A 20,661-nucleotide genomic window follows, 5' to 3' on the forward strand; every position below is an offset into this window, starting at 1 on the left:
CAAGCTGCGCAAAACATTGAGTTCCTCTGATCGACACTCACAAGCAGGATAAAAAAAAACAATCTTTGCGAGTTGATATGAAGACGTTTTCGTTTGAAATAAGAAAATAATACGGTGGTCACGATGTAACACAACAAACAACACAGTTTATCATCGGGTATCTGTGTATGAAGCTTTATGCTCTGATCGTATCTTAACATTTCAAGGACGCAGAAGTTTGATTTCGTCCAAAATTATTGTTTGCAGTTTTGATATGTTGTAAGGTTTGTTCAGGCGTTTCTTTTAAATCCCTTATCTAATTCTAGCGAAATAAATAAATATGCACAAAGTATACTTTTTATCAATTTAATAGCTAAAATATCAAAAATATGTTTAATTAAATTTCGATATATTTCATCGATTCAAATCTCTTGATAGTGCTTTAGTCACTGTGAAGAGTATGTGAGAGAAGAGTATGAAGCAAGCAAGTTTGAATGGAGACATTTAACGAGCCTCATCTCCCTATTATTGGTCACTAACAATTCAAATTGATCTACCAACAGACCTCTCTATGTTCGCAAGATCGCTTTAATAGAATAACACACTTTAATTTCGGCTTGAGGAGGTGCCGTGGTACAGTCGTCGGTAAAAAGAACTTATAATCCAGGTTTCACGCAAGTCTTAAAATTGCATGCATAATTAGTAAAAAAACAATCGTCAGGTATGGTGCACAGATAATGTAAAACGTATTAAACAATCTTAAATCAGTACAATTTAAAACCATTTTAAATGTAATGGCGCTCTATTTCCCTATCGTGGTAAGAGTTTCAGTGCTTTTGCATGCAATTTTCAGACTTGCATCCAGCCTGGGTTATACCGATTTTTGCCTTAGCTTGCACACAACTAGCATGCTCCTTGCATACAAACTTTTGCTACACCTTTTGTAAGCTTTTGAGCGGGAAAGCTCATTTACGCTCACACATGAGCTTTGTTCTCATCTAGGAAAACTATTTTGATTGCCTCTATCCATTCGCGGCACACAATATTCACGCTCAAAATTCTCCAAACATCTGTGCATTGCCATCTCGATCGGTACCGGAACCAATCCGAGCGGCAGTGGCAAACACGCCGTCACTCGACACAGCACACTGGTGAGCACACCAGTTCGTACGTATTGTAACCGTCCGCTGCTTACAAATGTGCAAAAAGCGTTTCCAAAATCTGGGAAAACACATCACCAAGATATATATTTGCACCGCCAGCAATTACAGCTCGATCAGCAGGTGGGCTGGTAGAGTACATGCTCGCCTGCCAAGTGTGCTATCGAAGTGAAGTAATCAAACAGTGCAGAATCACATTCGAATAAAAAGACAAGCGAAAGGAGCAGAAAGAGGTAGCGGAGCAGCGGCCCAGTAACCTAAACATTCTCGGCGCGATTTTTATACTCTGTGTACAACATCAACTGTTCGTTATTGCCGCCCGTGCCGGCGGATAGAAAGTGAGCACTATAAAACGATCCAATTCGTTGGCGAAATTGTTGCAAATGGTGCGATTTGTGTTCATTGCAATGGGGCGCGAAGTGGATGCCTGGTGGTGGTGTGAACGCGAAGGGACAATGAACAGTTTTATGAGGAAACTATAATCGTTTACTTCGGCACGACACAGGCATTGCAGGAAGTGTAGATCGTGAAGATCGACCATGACTGTGACCATGGTGAATTTTTGAAGTGTTCCAGGAAAAGTGATCGTGTAATGAAACCGAACAGAAATTATTTAATTAAACCAGAGCTCAAAGCTACTTTTTATTACGGTACAACTTGAAAAATGTCTTGATCATCAGTATTCCATTTAGTATTGAGGACATATATTATTCATCCTTTGTAATAATTTACTCTTATTTAATGTTTAAGACAATTAATAGGCTTTCTATTGAACACATATACATTTTTGCTAGTGTAGGTATGTTTAAATATGGTAAAGTCTTGTCTCAACTGTCATTTTAGGTTGAATGAGTATTTTAAACATAAACGCTAGTGGCCGATAGGTAGAGCTAGTTTACATTCAACTGATGGCTCGGGAAAGGAGTTATACTTTGGGTTTCTTTTTTCAAGATTGCTTTAACACTAAACTTAATAATTATTTTATGAATTTTTTATAACCTTGATTGTGAAACAATACTCATTGTGGTCACACCGAGCATATATTCGGTGTTTATTTGAATACATTAGAAACATGCTGTGCTGCTGACTAAATATGACAACCATCTGACGGAACCGTCCAATAATGCGTCTATGTGTGTGAGTGTGTGTGTGAGAGAGCGTACCAGTTTCCATTGCTGAAATTGGGAGAGCGAGATAGGGTCCTGCGGCAGGAGCAACATTTCCTGCTGCCAGCACTGTAGGCACTTCAGCACTTGACTGATGTGAAAATTGAAAATTCCAACTCCAGCTCGCGGAGCCAGAGAGTGAAGAGCGCGCGTGAGAGCCCACTTGCCAGCACTCACACATGCGCGCTCATGCAAGGAGCTAGCCGTGAGCGGTGAGCGAGCAGTGGAGAGCGCGAGCAAACGACTGAAGGAAACCGCTCGGCAGCAGTTCGCAGAGCGACCGAGCAATAGCAGCAGCAGCAACCAAGCAGTCAGCAGCCAGCAGAGTGAAATTGGAAAAGTCACCCGTGCAGCCAGTTTGGCCAGTTTGGCCAGTTTGAGTGAGCGTCGAGGTCAGCAGGTAGCAGCAGCCAAGCAGTGCGCGTTTGCCCTCGCGTTTTGTGTCCTCCGTGTGTGAATCCTTTTTTCAGTTTCGGTTTTTCCGTTTTTTAATCTTGCGAGCTGCCCGTTACTTGCGCCCGTCCGCTGTCCGCGAAAGTGTGAGTGGGTGGGTGTGTGGGTGGGTGTGCGGGAGTGCGTGTGTGTGTGTACGTGTGCCCATGGCTGAGCTGTACGTGTGACGAGTCGCTGGTCTGCTCGGGGAACTTTTCCCGTTACAAGAGACAGGGACTTTTTTTTCTTTGCTCGTGCGATGGCGGTGATGGAGAAAATGCTGCGAAGGAATCGATCGATCCGAAACAAGTTGCTGCTTTGAAGGTGGATTCTGTGAAGTGAAATTGCTGGAACGCGTACTGTGTGAGCCTGCTAGCGCCGTGAAGAAAAGGTAGACGAGCTCGACCCACCGAAGCAGTTGCAAAATCGTAGCCCATTCATCCTGGGACCAATTAACAGAGGACGGAAGTGGACCGTGGACATATGTGTGTGTGTCTGTGTGTGTATGTTCATATATATATGTGGGTGCAAGTGCGTGTGTGTGTATGCGATGTTATGTGGGAAAGAAAAAATCGTCATCGTTCTCAAGCAAAAATGGAGACCTTTCGCCGCGGAATGTAACGCGGTCGGAGGAAACTCTTTAGGACCTGCGAAAGATTCTAGTCGTGCTGACCTGGAAAGCTCGGCGTTGTCACTGTCATCATCATTATCGTCATTATCATAGTTATCTCTGCGCTTTTTATCACCTAATGCCATCATCATCATCATCATCATAATCATCATCAGCAGCATTACCGAAGTGGCAGCAGCGTTTAGTACGACCACTAGCGCAGCTAGGACACATCCAGGACAAAACCAATACCCAGTAGCACCACCAACACTCGCGAATGCTCGCCCCTGCCTTACACCTACTGTTAACGTTCAGAAACCCACCCACTGACACACATGTGCACACACAGACATATATACGTATAAGAACACACACACTAACACAAACACACGCTATAAGTCGACGCTGTCCAAGTGACATTTGGGTGTACCGTGATCTTGGATGACGTCCCAGAACATTCACTGAATTCGATGGACTGTTAGCGAAAGTGGTCTGAAGCTGAAGGGAGGTAGTAGCAGAAGGACTGGGCATAAATTACCTTGCAGCTGGAATGACATTTCGCTCGAAACGAGGGACACACACAAATCGAGAACAATTATTGGGTGCACTCGTGCATGGCAAGCAGTACACCCACAGGCCAGAGATCGGACTTGCCACTCTCCAACACACATACACCGAGTCCCGAGTGTTAGTGGCGGTGTACGGTGTATGTGTGTGGGTGCGTTTGTGGGGATGCGTGTCCTAATGCCCTTAATTTGAAACGTTTCCCCTGAAGGGGACGATGATTCGTTTGCTGGATCACTTCGTGCCGAGAAGAAACCGCTCAAAAGACATCCATATGACCATATGTGCTCTGTATGGGCTGATTGGAAGGCATTTTTGAGACTTTTGGAAGTCTAAAATCCAATGCTAGAGGTCCCCTATTCACGTTTCATAGGACGAAGACGATGCATTGAGAGGTTCGCCCTTATCGCACTCTCTCACACACACACACACGGAGGACACCAGCGGGAAGACCTCTGTAGAATCGTGAAAGAAAGCACACAATAACAAAAAAAAGCACACGAACAAATCAAATACAGTGAGAGGGAGAGCGAGCGAGGAAGAGAGCGAGAGAGTTTTCCATAGGTGAAAACCGTTTAGGAAAGCGTGGCTCAGCGTGGCTCCAAAGATCCATCGCTCTCTCCCGTTACAAACAGGACCTGATAAAACAGGCTCCGAGCTGGAGAGCAACATTGAAGCGTGTGATACAATGTGAGACAGTGTGCGTGTTCGAAACACACTATCTCTCTCTTTCTCTCTCTCTCTATCACACACACACGCTCTCAAAATGGAGCAACATTCAGTGGAGCGTATTGTGTGGATAATACCTCAACGTGTGTGCAAGTGTGTGTGTGTGTGCTGTGGCTTGCCTTTGCTCCGTGTGTTGCTCCGTCGTGACCTCGCAGTACGCATGAGTGATGTTATCGATTGATTGCGCACGCAAACCCTTTGCTCGTCGCGCCATCTCTCGCATGCGGCCGAGAGACCGTTCGGCAGTAGCAGCAGCACCAGCAGCAACATCAGCAGTAGCAGCACCATCAGCAGGCTGCGCACACTTTCTGGTTGATGCGGTTTACCGGGGAAGGGGTGCAGCAGTGTGGGCGGGTGTGGAAAAAGTATGCCAAAGACACACACACAGCCACACACACACTATATACAGACACACACACAAAAAAACACGCGCACACTTTCCAACGCGCGCGCGTGTCTGATGTCGTGGATTGCGTGCGTGCGTGCGTGCTGATCGTGACAGTGTCGTTTGTGTGAGTGTGTGAGTGTGTACTCGTGTTGGGGGTTTCGTTTGGATCAGGTGGTGTAAACGCGCTACGATTCCAGGCTGCTACGATTAAGCCTTAGAGGACGCGTGTGTGCGAGTTCGCAGCGTGGACCGGGTGAGCACGAGTGTTGGGACGTGTACGTGCGTGCCTGTGTTTGTGGGGACCGCGATCGACCAGAGCCAACCTTAGCTAAACCGGCGAAATGGCCGATCGGTCGGTAACTGTGTCAGGGGCAGGAGCAAAATGGCCGCAGGGAGGCCCAGTGTTGCCGCTCGAGTGGTGCTCTCTCTGCGGAGCATGTTGATCAGCACTGTGCGTGTGTGTGTATGCGTGTGTATGTGTGGGTGATGTATGTGTGTGTACAAAGGTCACTAAATTGTTTTCGTGTCGTGTTTATTCAGTGCCAATGGTGGAAGTGTTGTTACAGCACCAGCAGCAGCAGCAGCAGCAGCGGCGGCAGCTCGAGTCGTCGGTGTCAGTGTCGGTGCGGTCGTGGAGCAGTGTCGCTAGTGTGGCGTTTGTCGCCCGCGGTGTCCGTCTGTGTGGGCCCGTGAGCCCGGTTTCGGTGGTGGTGCAGGGTGCGTGCGCGCGTGACCGTTGCGGGCACTAAGAGCGTGAAAAGAGCGCGTAAGAAAGGGAAGCGAGTAGGGCAAACGGCACCGCGCGAAGCGAAAGAAGCAAGAGAAGAGGAAAAGGAAGCAAGCGAGCAAGGTTGTAGAAGCGAGCGAGCGAAGAAGAAAAAGAAAAGCGGGTGCAAGCGAACGGGGCTGCCGGAACGCACTGTGGCGAAGTTGTCGTGGCATTGCCGGAAGTGACGTGCTGGGGGGGAAGACGAAGAACAGGCGCGCGGCAACCGAGGGGCGGGAGGAGGAGGAGAAGGAGGCGGGACGTTACGGCGCATCGGCGGACGATGATGGTGGGGCCATGAGCCCGAGCCCCGAGGTCGTTGCGAGCCGCAAGCGCGTCTCAAGCGGGCCTGCACCATGCTAGCGCCGCCGAACCCGAGGTCAATATGCGGCCAGGACCCGGGCTGGTCGTGATGGCGCTTGCGTTTATTTCGGGGGCTCGGCGAGGCACCGGTCAACAGAGCAGCAGTGCCAGTCAGAGTGGCAGGTTGGGCATAGTTGGAGAAGACAATACGGGAGCAGGCGGCGCACTAACGCGGATCAATCCGTGGCTTTCGGCGTGCGATCTGGAGCAGCCCAACTCGGCACCGGATCTCCAGGTTAGTAGCAGTAGCAGTCGAACATTTGCTTTCAGGTCCGATTTTAGGTACCAATCGGGTCGCGATCGCTCCGTTACTTCGTCCAGCAACCCATATTCAAGCGGAAAGATGTGTCCCTTTCCATTCATAGCGAGCCATTCATTATCGCTTGGGCTGCTCATTCCCTTCTTGTCTCGTGTTATGGATCTTACTCCAGTAAAGAACAAAACAACAACAACAACAACAAAAACCCATGCAGACCACGAACCCGAAACCCATTCCTGGGAGCAAACGCACCGGGGCCTGCCGACGGGTCCCATTCATCAATTATATAATAATAAAATTCAACCGTTCCGAAAAGAGCGCTCTCGCCGCTCTTTGCCCATTGCCACGAAGGAGTCACATCCGGAGATATTCGGCCAAATTCTGAGCAGTGGCCCCGGAGAGTACGCTCAGCCCGCTCGGCAAGAATTGCGCCAGCAGCAACAGCAGCGCGGAGCAAAAGAGAGCGAAGCGACTTTTTCTTCTGTTCTTTGCCCCTTTTTATCCATCCCCTCTGCTCCCTTTCCCGCATCTTTACCCCCTCAAAATCGGCAGTTCGTCTGTGCTTCTGGGGGAGGGCTGTCAGTAGTCCTTAGCGAAGCGAAGTCCTTCGCCTGCTCGTGAGATTTCCGTTTTTTGAGGGAGATCCACCGATGCTCTCCAGCGATTCTCGCGGTTGCAAAACACACATACACTCACGTACAGGCGTATACACAGTCCAACATTTACCAGCAAATGATCCGGCTGGGACTTTTCATGGTAGGCAGATAGTGATATCCTAGCCCTTTTTTTAGCAGGGGGTTAACGTTGTTTTTGGCAGTGCGGGAAACCTAAAATTGGAACTGATGAAGATACCGGGGGACCGGAGAAGAAACGGAATAATAAAAAAAAACACCATTGACTGCTCGGTCGAGCGTGCTGCTATGCTGAGATGCTGAGATTGTCGTAGTTGTGGTAGTATTGGTTGATAGCGCTATTAGTACTAGTAGTAGTGGTAGTAGAAGTAGTACTAAGGATTAGTTGGTGGTCGTACCTGCCTTGATGGTTGTTTGCTTGCCTTTGATGGTGGTGGTGGTGGTGGTGGTGGTGGTAATGAAAATGAACTTCAAATTTTTGGAACCAATTCCACCAAATGCCTGCATGACTGTGTTTGTGTATGTGGGGACCTACATACATTTATCACCAAATTATGCTTATATTTCTAACGTTGAGTCTGGTGATTTGGGAGGCTTGGAATTGAAAAGACATCGCGTGAGCGCCAGTTTCTTCGTTGCAAGCGTCTTTGAACTGTTTCAATAATCAGAGGAGGTTTTTTTTTAACAGTTTTCCTGACCTCAAGGCGTATTTATTAGAGTGTGTGATGGAAAAGATCCCAAAGAATCCTGCTATATTTTATCGAATTATTTTGGTAAGGATATAAAAGACTCCTCAATTACTACTACTGATTGCGTGTGTTCTACAACGGATATAAGATTGATTTAATTACAGAATGAGTATTTCTCATATTTCTTTTGCGGACTTGGCTTTTGATTCTTTTCACCAAAATAAACAGACAAAAACCACCCTCACCTTCAATCGATACGTGTCCATCTACTCGAACTTGCACGCCTCAAAACTAGGCGCCCCCATCCGTCCCGCACGACCCTCGCACGGGCGGATAAAGCTTTTCTATAAATTTATCAACGTCAACGGACAAAACGGGCTTTTGCTATCTATGCAGCAGCCCACACACACACACACACATACATACACAAGTACGTCAATATGTGCACCATGTGTATGGCGATGGCAAAGCCGAGATAAAGCCCAAGCATTTAGCGAAGCCGAAGTCCACTGAACGACGGTGCCGGCACGGGGGAAAAGGGCACAAATCTATATCACCAGGCCGTATCAAAGGCTCGAACGGCGAAGGCAAAGGCATAAGTAGCAATACTTCATGCTGAGACTCCGGCGAAGCGCCCAGCACCCTTGGGCTGTGTGTACGGGTTTGTTGCCCCGAAAAACATCGACGCAAGACGCTGTCATTTGCTAAGCGGCCTAAGAAAGGAACGCCTTTCTAGCGGGAAGGGTGGCAGTTCGAAAGCTCAGACGAACAAACGTGATAAAAACGCTGTAAGTAAATGCCGTAACAGATTGCACGCGTGCTATACCAGCCCCGGCCTCGGATGCTGGTTGCAAGGATGCCTTTTGTGTATGAGGCGTGTAAGGTGTGTAAGGCCTCAGAAGGGTTCGAGGTAAGGGGGGTGAGGGAGGCATCTTGTACCCCGCAATGTAGGAGATGGATTGATGCCATCTTCATCAAGCGCCGTCTGCACACCAGCACCCAGGCAGCACCCGCCCCTACTGCGCGCGTTACGTGAGATAAGCGGGTGCAGGATATTGGTGGGCTACTCATCCCATCCCGTCCCTTTGCGTGGGATATGTGGGCTGAGCGTGAGGGCGGGTGAATGCCTCCTTTTCTTCTACATTCCTTTAAGGCATTAAGCAGTGGCAGGCGGTTGAGGTGAAAGGCGCAAACCGATCGAACCGGGTAGGAACAACAACGAAAAAATGGATTCCATCACAAGAGCTTCCATCACCACAGCAAGTAAGCGGGCGCTGGCACACAGCAAATATCGACACACACACACTCACACGCACAGAGGAGAAAAGAACCAAGAAAAAAGAACACACACTTTCCTACCTACCTTCAACAACAGAGCCCGGTCGGTGAGGGTGGTTTTTTTCTGTGCTGATGCTGCTGCTGCTGCTTCCTTCTCTACAACCGGGGAAAGCGAAAGCCCATCATTCATCGAGCGAAGAGGGCATTAGCATAGGAGGCATTTTATTGCTCAATTCATTCCCGACCCTTTCCCGGCCACGGTGTAGCGATCACGGTGGCGAACGAAAAGGTAGGGCAAGGAAAGTGGTAGGCAGCAAAACGAACGAAAAAAAGAAACCGTTGTCCACCGCCCCTGTGATACCACACCACTGAAGGGTGTGAAGGACTTTCTTGTGGTATTTTTTTACATTTCTGACGCGAAAGAAACTGAAGCAGAGGTGCTGAAAGGAGAGAGAGAAAAAAAGGGACCGTTGGGGGTTGATTGTTGGTTGCAAAATTCGCAACATCCTTCCGCCATCGGCCGGAATCGGGCCAGCGGAATTGTGGATCTGTTTGATTTGAACTCGGTCGAACGAACGTTTTGTCATTCTTTTCATTATTTTTTTTCCCTATTTTCCTCGCTCTCTCTCTATCACACACACACACACACATACACACAAAGAGGCTCCTTAGCCGTACGGTGCTATTACTTGGTGTTATTCAATATTCTTCTCCACTCGTAGCCCCTCTTTGTCTGTGTTTGTCCCCCGTTTTTTGCCAATGGTAGGAAAATGGGGCCTACCGCTTTCATATCATTAACATATAGCTAGGAGCATCATGCTCCCACCGCAAGAAGGAAACCCGCTCCTCCACACTCTTTCCTGCTGCGGGAAAGCTGCGGGAATTTTTCACGCTTTTCCTTCGCCTCTCATGAGCACGGTGCGCTTCACGGTGCAGAGAGAGAGAGAGAGTTTCTTTGTACCGTCGCTCTCGTAGTAGTCGGAGATAGTTTTCCCATTATCTGAGACAGTTTTCCCACAACCAGGATCACTCTCTTGCTATGTCTCTCTATATATCTCTCTCTCTCTGTGTTTTCTCCACACTGCTGCTCACACACACTCACCAATACCAGCTGGGGATTGGGCTAGGGAAGCTCAGCTGGGAGGGTTTCGCGTTCCTGCGGACGTTCGGTCTGTCCAACACCAACACTAGCGCCCCGGCCACGACGCATGCTGGTGTAGCCACTGCCTTGACACACTTATACCAGCGCGTGCCAGCGCAGCGCATTCCCGTCCTGATCCGTTTTGCCCATTCACAAACTAGTCAACTTCCTTATCGTGGGCCGAGCATCGAGAGCACACGGGTTCGATTCGCTCGAAATCAAACCGAACCGGGCCACCCCGTGTCCAATAATGTGTGCGCGTGTGTGTGTGTGTGTGTGTTCCTTTTTTTCCTAGAGACTTTTTTGTTGCTTTTCCCGTTGCGTTTTTTTCCTGCGTGCTCTATTCCATCGCACTCCTCTTCATAGCGCTCGAACGTATTATTCTTGTAATGTTTCGCCTGTTTGGATCGGTTTGTGTGTTTTTTTCCTTTCTTTTGTCCTTCTCTCTCTCTCTCGCTCTCTTTCTCACTCTACCGACCTTCCTCCCGTCACTGGATAAACAATATGTCACACCAGCATTAGGCCAAAGGCTCACCGCCCCTTGTCCGCGCCTTGGACGATGCTGTCCCCCCCCCCCCCCGATCCTGGAAGGTTTTATTAATCGCCATCGGCAGCCATCGGGTATTGATTTTAATTTGCTGCCATTTTTCCCACCACCTTGCCTCCTTGCGATGGCGGAACAGGTTTTGGGCTGAAGAGAAGAAACTCGTAAAGAATAAGAAGAAGAGGATGCTTAGTTTTTGTTGCTGTTATTTCGATGGCGATGATCTAATCGTTCGGGCTAGCAGCAGCACCGAAGTTGGTTACTAAGATCGTTGTTAAGGGGCTTGGGCTTGGGTGTGGGTTGTTTGTTGTTGTTGCTGTTGTTTTTGCTCGGGTTTCACCTTCTTGTTTTTTGTTGTTGTTGTTGTTTTGTTCTGCCGTACGATGATGATGAATGGTTTGCTATAGTCGGTAGTTTGCATGATGAAAGCAGAAGTTTTTCACTTGGTACAGGGGGTTAGCTTTGTACAAATTGGAAGAAGCGAGAAGGCTCCCGGATTAATAATGAGCAGCGTTAAAACGTGTCATCGTTTTAATCAGCGAACAAATCGCATATTGACAGATCGGAAATTAGTGGCGCAGAACAAGATTATGCCTAAGGCCTTTTCTTGTGGTGAAAATTGCCTTAAATGAGCTCATGAGTAGACTCACCAGCTCCAACCTTCAAAGATCTCGTGCAAGAAGCTCAAGACTTTGAGAACAAGCTTTCTCTATTGCGCGGAATGCTTACGAAACGAAGGTTCTACAAATAAACGAACAACATGAGACAGCATTTCTTTTAACCACTGTTCACAAAACCGGATATAAATCCCAACAGCTCTCCACAAACTAACTTACAAACAATTCTTTAAACCCTCACCGCGTACAACAGGCTCTTCAGGTCGGCCCACTTTGCGCAGTCCTTGCCAAACGCGGTTCGGCGGAAACGATTATGAACCGATGTGAAGGGAGGTGGTGGTGGTGGAACCCTTTGGGATGGGGATGAACGTCTCTCACGCGCACACACACACACACACACACACACCCACAAGAGGTTCCGTATCGTTCGGTGGGCTTTAGAGTACCTTCCCGTGTCTAGTGCTCCAGCAGGCGTAAGGGAGACGGCCCACTCGATGTGGAGTCCCGGGCCGGGAAACCGAGCTAACCGGGTGTTACGAAACGTTTGCGCCGGGGCACCAAGGCACAACAGGGACGCAGGCTCGCTTGTGGAATGCAACACACCAAAGCGCTACTGCTGAATCGCCCACACAACCACGGCATTGCCGGGGACCGCTTGCTAGACTTTTGTCTTTCCACGGTGCAAAACGAAGAAGGAGAAAACGAAGTAAAAAAAAAAAGACACGATGAATCTCGAACCAAACTCAAGAGCGGAGCCGTTGCGTGTTGCGTGTGGTCGCGTGCATCAGACAGCATCAGAAGCGGGGAGCATCCCTTTGGGAGCGTTTTGTTCGACCTTTTCTTTTCGCGCTTCAGCTCGCGCCTCGTCCCACCGCGAGAGACGTCCCGCGAGCATATTACCTAACCGTGCTGACTGGTAGCAATAATGGAACGGAGGGTCCTCCGTTCCCTTTTCCACTCCGCCACATTGCTCCGGAAGGACGTGATTGTCCCTCTGTTTCTGACTTTTATTAATTGATTTCGATTCCATCTGCAAGACAACGGCGACAACGGGCGGCTGTTGTCGTCTTTTTTTTTATTTTCCCTTTATTTCTCTCTCTCTCTCTCTCTCGCTCTTCCTTTTTCCCACTCTTTTCCTGTTGTCTCGCTTCAGCCCGCATCACAGCCCTGGCCCATGTTTCCGCTCGGTGTTCGGTCATCCGGAAGGAATGGGAAAATTTCGGTTGTCTCTTAGCCAAACCGCAGGGATTGTGCTGCTCCAGTCCCCCGCCTAGACGAGCGTTTGGGTTTGAGTATGGTTTTGGGGTGGTAAATGGTGGCTGTGCCATTTTTCCCAACATTCCAGCACCGTCTGTTCGTTCCGGCCCGAGGGCGCTTAATGTTCGTCCGGACGTTTTGTGGGACCTGTTTTTTGTTTGTTTTGTTTTTTTTCTGGTTTCTTGTTCCATTTGCGGTAAGTTGAGCTGGCGCTGGGACTTTTCCCCAATCGCAGTCGCTGGCAGTTTTTCGCTATCATTCGCTCGTTAATGTAGCAACCTTTCAAACCGATCCGATGATTGATTTTCGGCCGTTTGGTCCTGTCGATATTTCGATGCGTACCAATTTCCACCTCGGCTAATGCGAACCATTAGAGTGTGTATGTGTGTGTGTGTGTGTGTGCGTTTGGTTGTGTTTATTTTTTCTCAACCTGCTTTAGGTGTGTTCTCGTTCGCTTCTTCTCTCTCTCTCTCTCTCTCTCTCTCTCTCTCTCTCTCACTGCATCGATCATAATGCCTTGGTGTCGATTTTCTTGGCTTCGGGGTGAACTTGCCACTGTGGGAGGTGATTGTTTCAACGATTAAGGTTCGTTTCGGTGAAATCACCTCAATCTCTAGAGAGTGAAAAGACTACCCTGGCGTGTGCTGATGAGCTTCCATCCTCTCCAAGGAACCTCTTTTCTTTCCTTTTTATACACTTGCTGATGTGGTGAAGCAGACGTAAAAAACTACCACGTCAAAATGTGATGACCGCCAGCCATCCGGGCTGGCCGGATTACATGATCGTAGTGAGAGACGGGGAGGGTGAGGGTCGAACTCGATGTTGGTCAAACGTGATGGCCAACGAGATTGGGATCTCGGGGCTAGCGCAATTGACATGCCGTACCGTGTTGTAGCCCCAGCGCTCGTCCCGTTAATCATTTCCACGAGGACCGTAAACGCTCCCGCCAGGCCGGCAAAACGTGCCAAAACAGCGAAAAAAGTAACACACCAACTGCGGGTTGTACATTCACACAGGCACAGCCACACACAGCCACACACAGTTCGATCGCGTCTGGGTATGGATGGAGAAGGAAGAAAAAAAACATGGAAATTTCACTCTCCGTCTGACAGCTAATTAGATGAATATCACTTTAAAGTGTATGTGCGCGCAACAAGCAAAAGCCAAAAGCGCGTTTGTGGGTGTGTGGTGGCCTGCAGCAGTGTGCAGAATTATTTTTTGGAGTATAAATATCGACCGGCGGGGGGCTAAATTTAGAGCGCTCATTGATCGACCGCTACCGCTGACACGGGACTTCCTGCGCGTGGTTGGAAAAGAGAGAGAGAGAGAGGGAGAGATATGTCCGGCGGGAGATGTCGCTGGAAGGCTTCTCGGCCGACCGGCGGTCCAGCGTTTGGGTTTGGAGAGGATTTTTCCATTTTTTATAAGCAACAATAATGTCACCTTTTTTGTTGCGTTGCTCCTGTTGTTATTAGCGCGTGAGTGCCTTCGAGGGCTACGGGGCGCTTGGGCTAAATAATTCATATTTTAATCAGAAACTAAATAAGGATACGCTTTCGGGTGTGTTGACAAGCTGGAGGAAAAAAAGGGCAAGATTTAATGTTGTCCTTTTTTGCGAAGGGGAGTTTTAGTTGGGAAATTGGTAACATTTTTAAGCCTGCCCTACGGTGGCCATGGAAAATACTGTTGATGAAAGATTGATCACATCGTATATGGAATGCCTTTTGAGTTGTTTGTAAAAAAGTGATGCTTTTAAAAATTACATGAATTCCTGGTTGAAGGGACGTTCAGTGCTTTTGGTAAAAATATCTCAATAGTTTGTAGAACCTACACCACCACAAACACTCTGTTTGGGTCGATTCGGTCACAACATGTTCGCCTGTGGTTTGAACGTTTTATACAACAGAACTTGGTCCAACCGTATGGCTTCCTTTTAATTCAATAAACGTCACAAATGCTGACGAGAGCTACGCACCATGCATATGTTGTGGCACAATCAAACCGGACGGGCATGCAACTTATCATACGGACAGCATTAAAAGGCAGAAAAAAAGTGTTGCAAATCGGGATCCAAAAAATTGAAACAATATTTACCGACACTGACGTACATTAATTGAAGCTGGACATCATAGACAGTTTCCATCAAACTATGCTAGCCTTGCAATTGGATTATGTTGGAATATTTTCAACCCACTCAATGGACAGTCTTGTACTGGCATAAACGATGGAGAAAGCGTCATTTAATAATAACATTTGCTCAAACAATTGAGTGGTTCACTTTTGCATTGTTCGAAGGGCTTTAAAGCGGCTTTTGCATACACATCAAGGGTGATAATAGTACAATATATATTAAAGTAATGCTGGCATATTTTATTTATCGGTTCTTTCCGGTAAATATCGGCCTCCATTTATTGTTGTTTTCGGGTTATGACTATCGTCGCTGCTTATTTCTGATGTAGAATGAAAAGAACATTATTACATAGGTGATAGTTCATCCCAAATTCTGGGATCTATCTAGTGTCAATTCTTGTGTCTATCATGAACGCTGGTTGTCGACACATGAGCCTAAATTAAATGTTTAAATGTTTAAACAAACCTTTTACTCAACCGTTTGAGGCAAACAATTACCATAGCAATGCTGTGTGAAATTCAGTTATTTCAAATATGTATCATATTTCCATTCCCCACAAAACTACTGTCATAAAAAGAAACAATCCAAACCGTAGTAGATGCCACAAAAGACTCGTACTCGCCACCAGTCTTACATGAAACTAAACTGGATTTGCCTTTTGTCAATCATGCTGGTTAAGCTTGATATCAAGCGCCTCCGGGCCCGGGTAGCCATGGCCTGGAGTGCCTTCTTCCAGCCCTTCCCCCCACCCTTTCGACACGCATGCCAGGGGCGTATCAGATGTACCGGCGAGGCCCGGTAATGCCGATTTCCGACGCCGCGCGCAATCCGGGCCAGCTCCATCGCGCACGGTTTCTTTCGCAACGAGTGGATGCGGAGTTTGAAACATGCAGCGAAAACAAAAAAAAAAAACACACATTCGGCATGAATATTTATAGGCCCTGGCCACTGCCAAAAACCGCACGCATGTTGTTGATAGTATCAAATTTCGAAAATAAACCTACATGATGCTGCAAACCTTCATTTTCCTTTGCGTTTGTTTTTTTTTCGTTTCTTTGGGTTTTTTTCCTCCCCTGCTTGAGGTTACAAGCATAGCTGCTCGTTCGTTTCGGTTCGGCATTCCGGGCGTGCTTTTCGGGTGGCAAGGAGCTGGGGCAACGAGTCACAGAAGCATGCGACACACATACACACACACACGCGCGCGCTCGAAATGGATATCCATATCGACCGCTGGTAATACGCTCGCCTTCCCAGGGAGATTGGGCGCAGAGGCTTTCCCGAGGACGTTTGCGGGCGAAAGGGGGAGTAATTCTGTTGCTTTGCGAGAGTGTTACGGTTCGGTGGAGTTCCTTTCTTGCTACGGCAGAAGGCAGCAGAAAATAACTACGCTCATATCGAGCTGGCTTGCTAAAGGACCTTCACAAACCCATTTGATTATTCATATTTTGGCTCGGTTTGTTGCAGGCAAAAATAGGAACAGAAGAAGCATTGCAACATTCTATAGCGGTGTTAGATAATGATGAGTTGTTAAGATAACTTAACAGACTAAGAATCAAAAGATATTTCAAAGAAAACTTTTCATCAAAGTGTACAAAAATGTCTCACAGCTTTGTTTAACAGAACCGAGAAGAATTTCTTGATATTTCCTAAACTGTTTAGCTCTTCTCATCAAATACGACGCTTGATAGATTGCATTCGTTCCACATACTTCATGCTCAAACTCCATCCAACCTGTCTCCCTTCTACCTACTGATATCTTATATGCGATTGTGCAGCTTTGTGTGTGTGTGTCTTTGTGTGCTTCCTCCAGTCGTTTCTGGGCTGTCACGTTTTCCCGGAAGGTTGTAGCTCTGCGCCTTGCCCGATAGGAAAACTAGGACACTGCCACCCTACCCGGTCTTGGCGTCGCGGTGTTGGTGAGTGGCCGTACTGCCGCACACTGCAGTAATTGACCTTCGATTTTATTGTGCGAGTAAATTTATTGCGCTTTGCGATTGCATCCATGCTCCAGGAGCTTTGGTTTTTGGATCGATTGTGGACGGTGCCCGGGTACTGGTGGGCAAGTTCGGTTTTGTCCCACGCCTTGCCAACGATAAGAAGACGCTCGAGGAATGGATTTCTTTCTCGATGCAATGGTGCATATACACACACACACACCAACGTACATACATAAACACACACACACACATAACGGTAAAATATATTACTTTTTAATTGCATCAGTCAAGCGACGCCATCACGATTGGGATTTCATTGGCCTGCCACTATGGGGTGGTTGGGCTAATGGGAGAAGTTTGCTTTTATTACGCTTGTTGTTTCTGTTTCTGAGGTTGATATTGATAAAATGACTAGAAGGAACAAGAGCAAATTCTTAGAAAATATTGTTTAACACAATAAAACACTGATAAAACCATTGGAAATGAATAATCAAATAAATACCTTGTTGAAATCATTCTGTACCAATTGCAATGTTAAGAAAAACGTATACTCTTTACTTAAAGTTAATGGCTGGTATTATTGAATCCGTTCGTAGCGGCGGCGTACGTCCCGACACTCATTTTCCTAACGTACTAGATGGTTGCTACAGTTGTTCACCGTGGCGTTGTAGGAGCGGGCTCAAGAAATGCGTTGCCATCCCTAGAATTTCATGTGAGCGCCGTACGTTCCCGCTACGAACGGATTCAATAATACCAGCCAATATTTCATACGATAAATTCATACATTGATCCTAAAGATTGAATTCGCTTACAGCGTTTCCCACGATTTATTGGTTGGTTCCCATCAATTTTTGGTGGGTTCCCATATTGTTTTCCCACGATGTTTTGATCATTTCTCAGAATTTTTTGGTCCAATTGTATTGATATTCAATCGGAAAATACCAATATATTATGAGAACGAACCAAAAATCTGTGGGATACGATCAAAAAATCGTGGTAACGCACCAAAAAATCATGAGATTTGACCCTTAAATCGTGGGAAACCCTGTATCTTTTAAAACCAATATCCCTTCCGGCCTTTTAAAACAGTTTTCCCTGTTTTAAACATGTACTTGTTGTAAAATAATTTGTTTGGATATTACTTCTGGATTACCTGGATATGACTTCTATTTACATGACTACTACTTATATAAATATGGGACAGTTACAGCGTTTCCCTAGCCAGCTCAAAATCGCAAGCTTACCTTCCGATTGCAATTATTTTATTTCAACACAGACAATTATGTGTTTAATTTGTTAGATTATAGGTTTGAAATATTTAGTTGAATTGTTGAATTTCCAATTAGATTGAATTGGAATCTCCTGTTTCTAAGAAAGTATCGCTGATTTTGTGTCCATAACTAAACCTATAGAAGAGGTGATTATTTAAGAACCTTTTTACACACCCTTTTAACCTTTCCATAGTTTCCTTCCACTTCATAATTACGGTTGAGCTACAACTAGAGCCCATTTACTTGAGATTCTGTTTTATTTTTTGTACTTCTGCGAAAGATAGAAAGTCAAATTTATTTCCATTTTTCTTTTCATTCAAACTCAACATCTATTCTATGAATCATTATCCTTATCAACCTAACTCACCCTCACGATCAAGCAAGACCACAGTGCGAGCTTTCCTTAGAATTCCGGTTGACTGGGAATCTTCCCTCTCAGCCCTTCCTTCATTCACCCTCTCACCTTGCACCGTACGATGCGGCGCAGGCATTTCGGTGCACAGCAGGGCCCGGGGTAATAAATTCGCACCCCACCGCGGGCAGGGCAGGGTGTGGGACCTTCTTAGTGGTGGGCTAAAAATAAGCGGATCGCAATCGCAACCCCACACCCTTCTCCAATCGGTCGGCTAACGATCGGGAAAACACCGACAGGCGCAAAGAGGGTGGAAGAAGGGAAAGAAATTCGGTTTCCGTTCGAGTTTTTCAAGAATCAATTTCACCTTCCGCTACGTCGCAGTCTAATGGATACTCCCGCCTTCGCCGACTACCACCCCTGCTGCTGCTGCTACCGGTTTCAGTTTCCACGCTCTCACCTTACCTGAGGGCCTCCCCCGTCTGCCGTTGTGCAGCGCTTGGTAGCGCTTGGGAGTCATGTGTTTTCTTTTGCCTTTTTGGTATGCTTTTGCTTTTTATTGGTCCGCATCCGCATAAATCCGGTTCCGCGGTACACAGACACACACACACACACAGTCCGTCCGCCGATCGTTCGCCCGAAACGGAACACGAACAGAATAGGCGCAGCACGGGCGCAGCATAGTAATAATCAAAAATCTCGCTTAAAATTCTTTCTCCTGCCGGGAGGGGGGTTTGACCCGTCTCCCTTCTAGACCCGCAAAAAATAAGCCAGTGGCGATGAGAGATATGGAATTAAAGGAGGGGAAATGAGGTCGTTCTAAGGGAACAAGGGCTTGCAAGAAAGCGAGAAGGTGAACGGTGAAGCTGGTTGATAATCTCTTTCCCGTCTGTTTTTGCCCTGGTTTTTTTCCGAACCACGCGGGTTTGACCGGTGGTTTCGATCGACGGAGCCGCCAGACGCAGCTCGATATTATTTATTTGAATTATGTTTTTTTTCACTACGGCTAAACTCTCATGCCGGATAAATCGATCGAAACGTATCGATCTCTCGGGAAAGTGGTTCGATCGGTCAGGGGGCATCGGGCACGCGCTTTTAGATGAGATGAATATTTTACATCATTTTGAAATTAGAGAGACAAAGATAAACAGAGAGAGAGAGAGAGAGATGCAGCCATAAAGAAGGAAAAAGCAACCACCATCAAAACAAATCTGGGCTGCTCCCTATCGAGGTCAGTTTTCCACTGATTGTTTGGCAGGTTTTGCGTGGAGGGAGCCATTAAAAATCACTTTCTTCGAGCGCTCGCTCGTGTTTTCCCCCCTGCGCTGCTTCCTTGCAGCCCTACTGGGTAAAGTAACATTTGCATACGTAGGGCGCAAACAGCACATGGATATTCTTTGCTGTCCGAAAAAAAAAAACAAATCAAGAAACTAAAAAATGTGGTGAAAACCCAACCAGAACGGAAACAAATCCTTCGCAGAAACAGTGCGACAGTGATACACACGCCGATGGGAGAGGCGGTTGGATAGAAGCCAGAAGGGAACAGTGGTGGAGGCTGGAGCGGTCCGAATCACAGCAGCCCTGTGGCAAACCATTTCGCCAGTTTCGCCCGATTGAACCTTTGCCGAACGCACTCGGGAAACTCGACTCTCGGGCGACGGGGTGAGGAAGGAGGAAACGGGCAGCGCTGCGTGCGCTCGCTCACTCGCTTGCGCGTTGTTTATTTATCCAAGTCTTCGCTCCGACGGCACCGACGGTCGACTGGACTTTATGGGTGTGGATGAAAGGGAAAATGTTCTTGAAGTTCTGCTGCCACCACCCGCCTCACACACACACACACACACACACACACACACACACACACACATTATTGGCCCGCTCCAGAGACCCGAGTGTGCGATACGATACTTGTTTGATTGGAGCTGACTTTGGGGAACGGTTTTTGTTTGTGTATGCTAATGTTTGTCCGTTCGCATTCGCACTAGAGTGTGTGTGTGCGAGTGAAAGACAGGAAGGGAACGGTGGAGGGGTGGGCGGGCTGCTCGCCGTAATGAAAACAGCAGCACCGCAACAGCAAAAGCAACGGTCGATAGATGAATTATGGTAACGGAACTGCTGCTGCCACTCAAAACCCGGTTTGTTGCAACCGTTACGCAGGCCAACTTAGTAGGTAAGCGCCTTGCCTCGGCGTCAGAGTTGTTACGCTTTTTTTTGTTGCTTTTTGGTCTCATTTTACGACCGTAATCGATCAGGAAGTGTTCCTATGCTGGCGAGTCCGTATGCGTGTGTGTTTACGAGGCAAAGGCGGATATTGTCGAGAGAAAAAAGGGTTACGAGCGGCCATGAAACATAAACGGGCAAACCTTCTCTGTGCCGCTCTAGACTCTGTACCGATA

The 20,661-nt window shown here is 47.3% G+C and overlaps 1 protein-coding gene across 7 annotated transcripts in view; it reads left to right on the plus strand.

The window, feature by feature from the left end:
• The first annotated feature begins 2,359 nt into the window (after positions 1–2,359).
• Positions 2,360–20,661, plus strand: part of LOC1270175 (uncharacterized) — a 51,519-nt gene continuing 33,217 nt past the window's right edge. The window contains exons 1-2 of one of the 7 annotated variants that reach the window (XM_308851.5): positions 2,360–3,128; positions 5,569–6,392. In XM_308851.5, coding sequence (XP_308851.4) covers positions 6,180–6,392 — 213 coding nt within the window. In that variant the 5' untranslated portion in view covers positions 2,360–3,128; positions 5,569–6,179. Of the gene's footprint in view, positions 3,129–3,798; positions 4,952–4,982; positions 5,006–5,568; positions 6,393–20,661 lie in introns of those variants that run through there. The other 6 variants (XM_061642355.1, XM_061642354.1, XM_001688057.2 and 3 more) reach the window with 6 other exon arrangements.

This window comes from Anopheles gambiae, chromosome 2, assembly GCF_943734735.2.
Source record: "Anopheles gambiae chromosome 2, idAnoGambNW_F1_1, whole genome shotgun sequence".
NCBI lineage: Eukaryota > Metazoa > Arthropoda > Insecta > Diptera > Culicidae > Anopheles > Anopheles gambiae.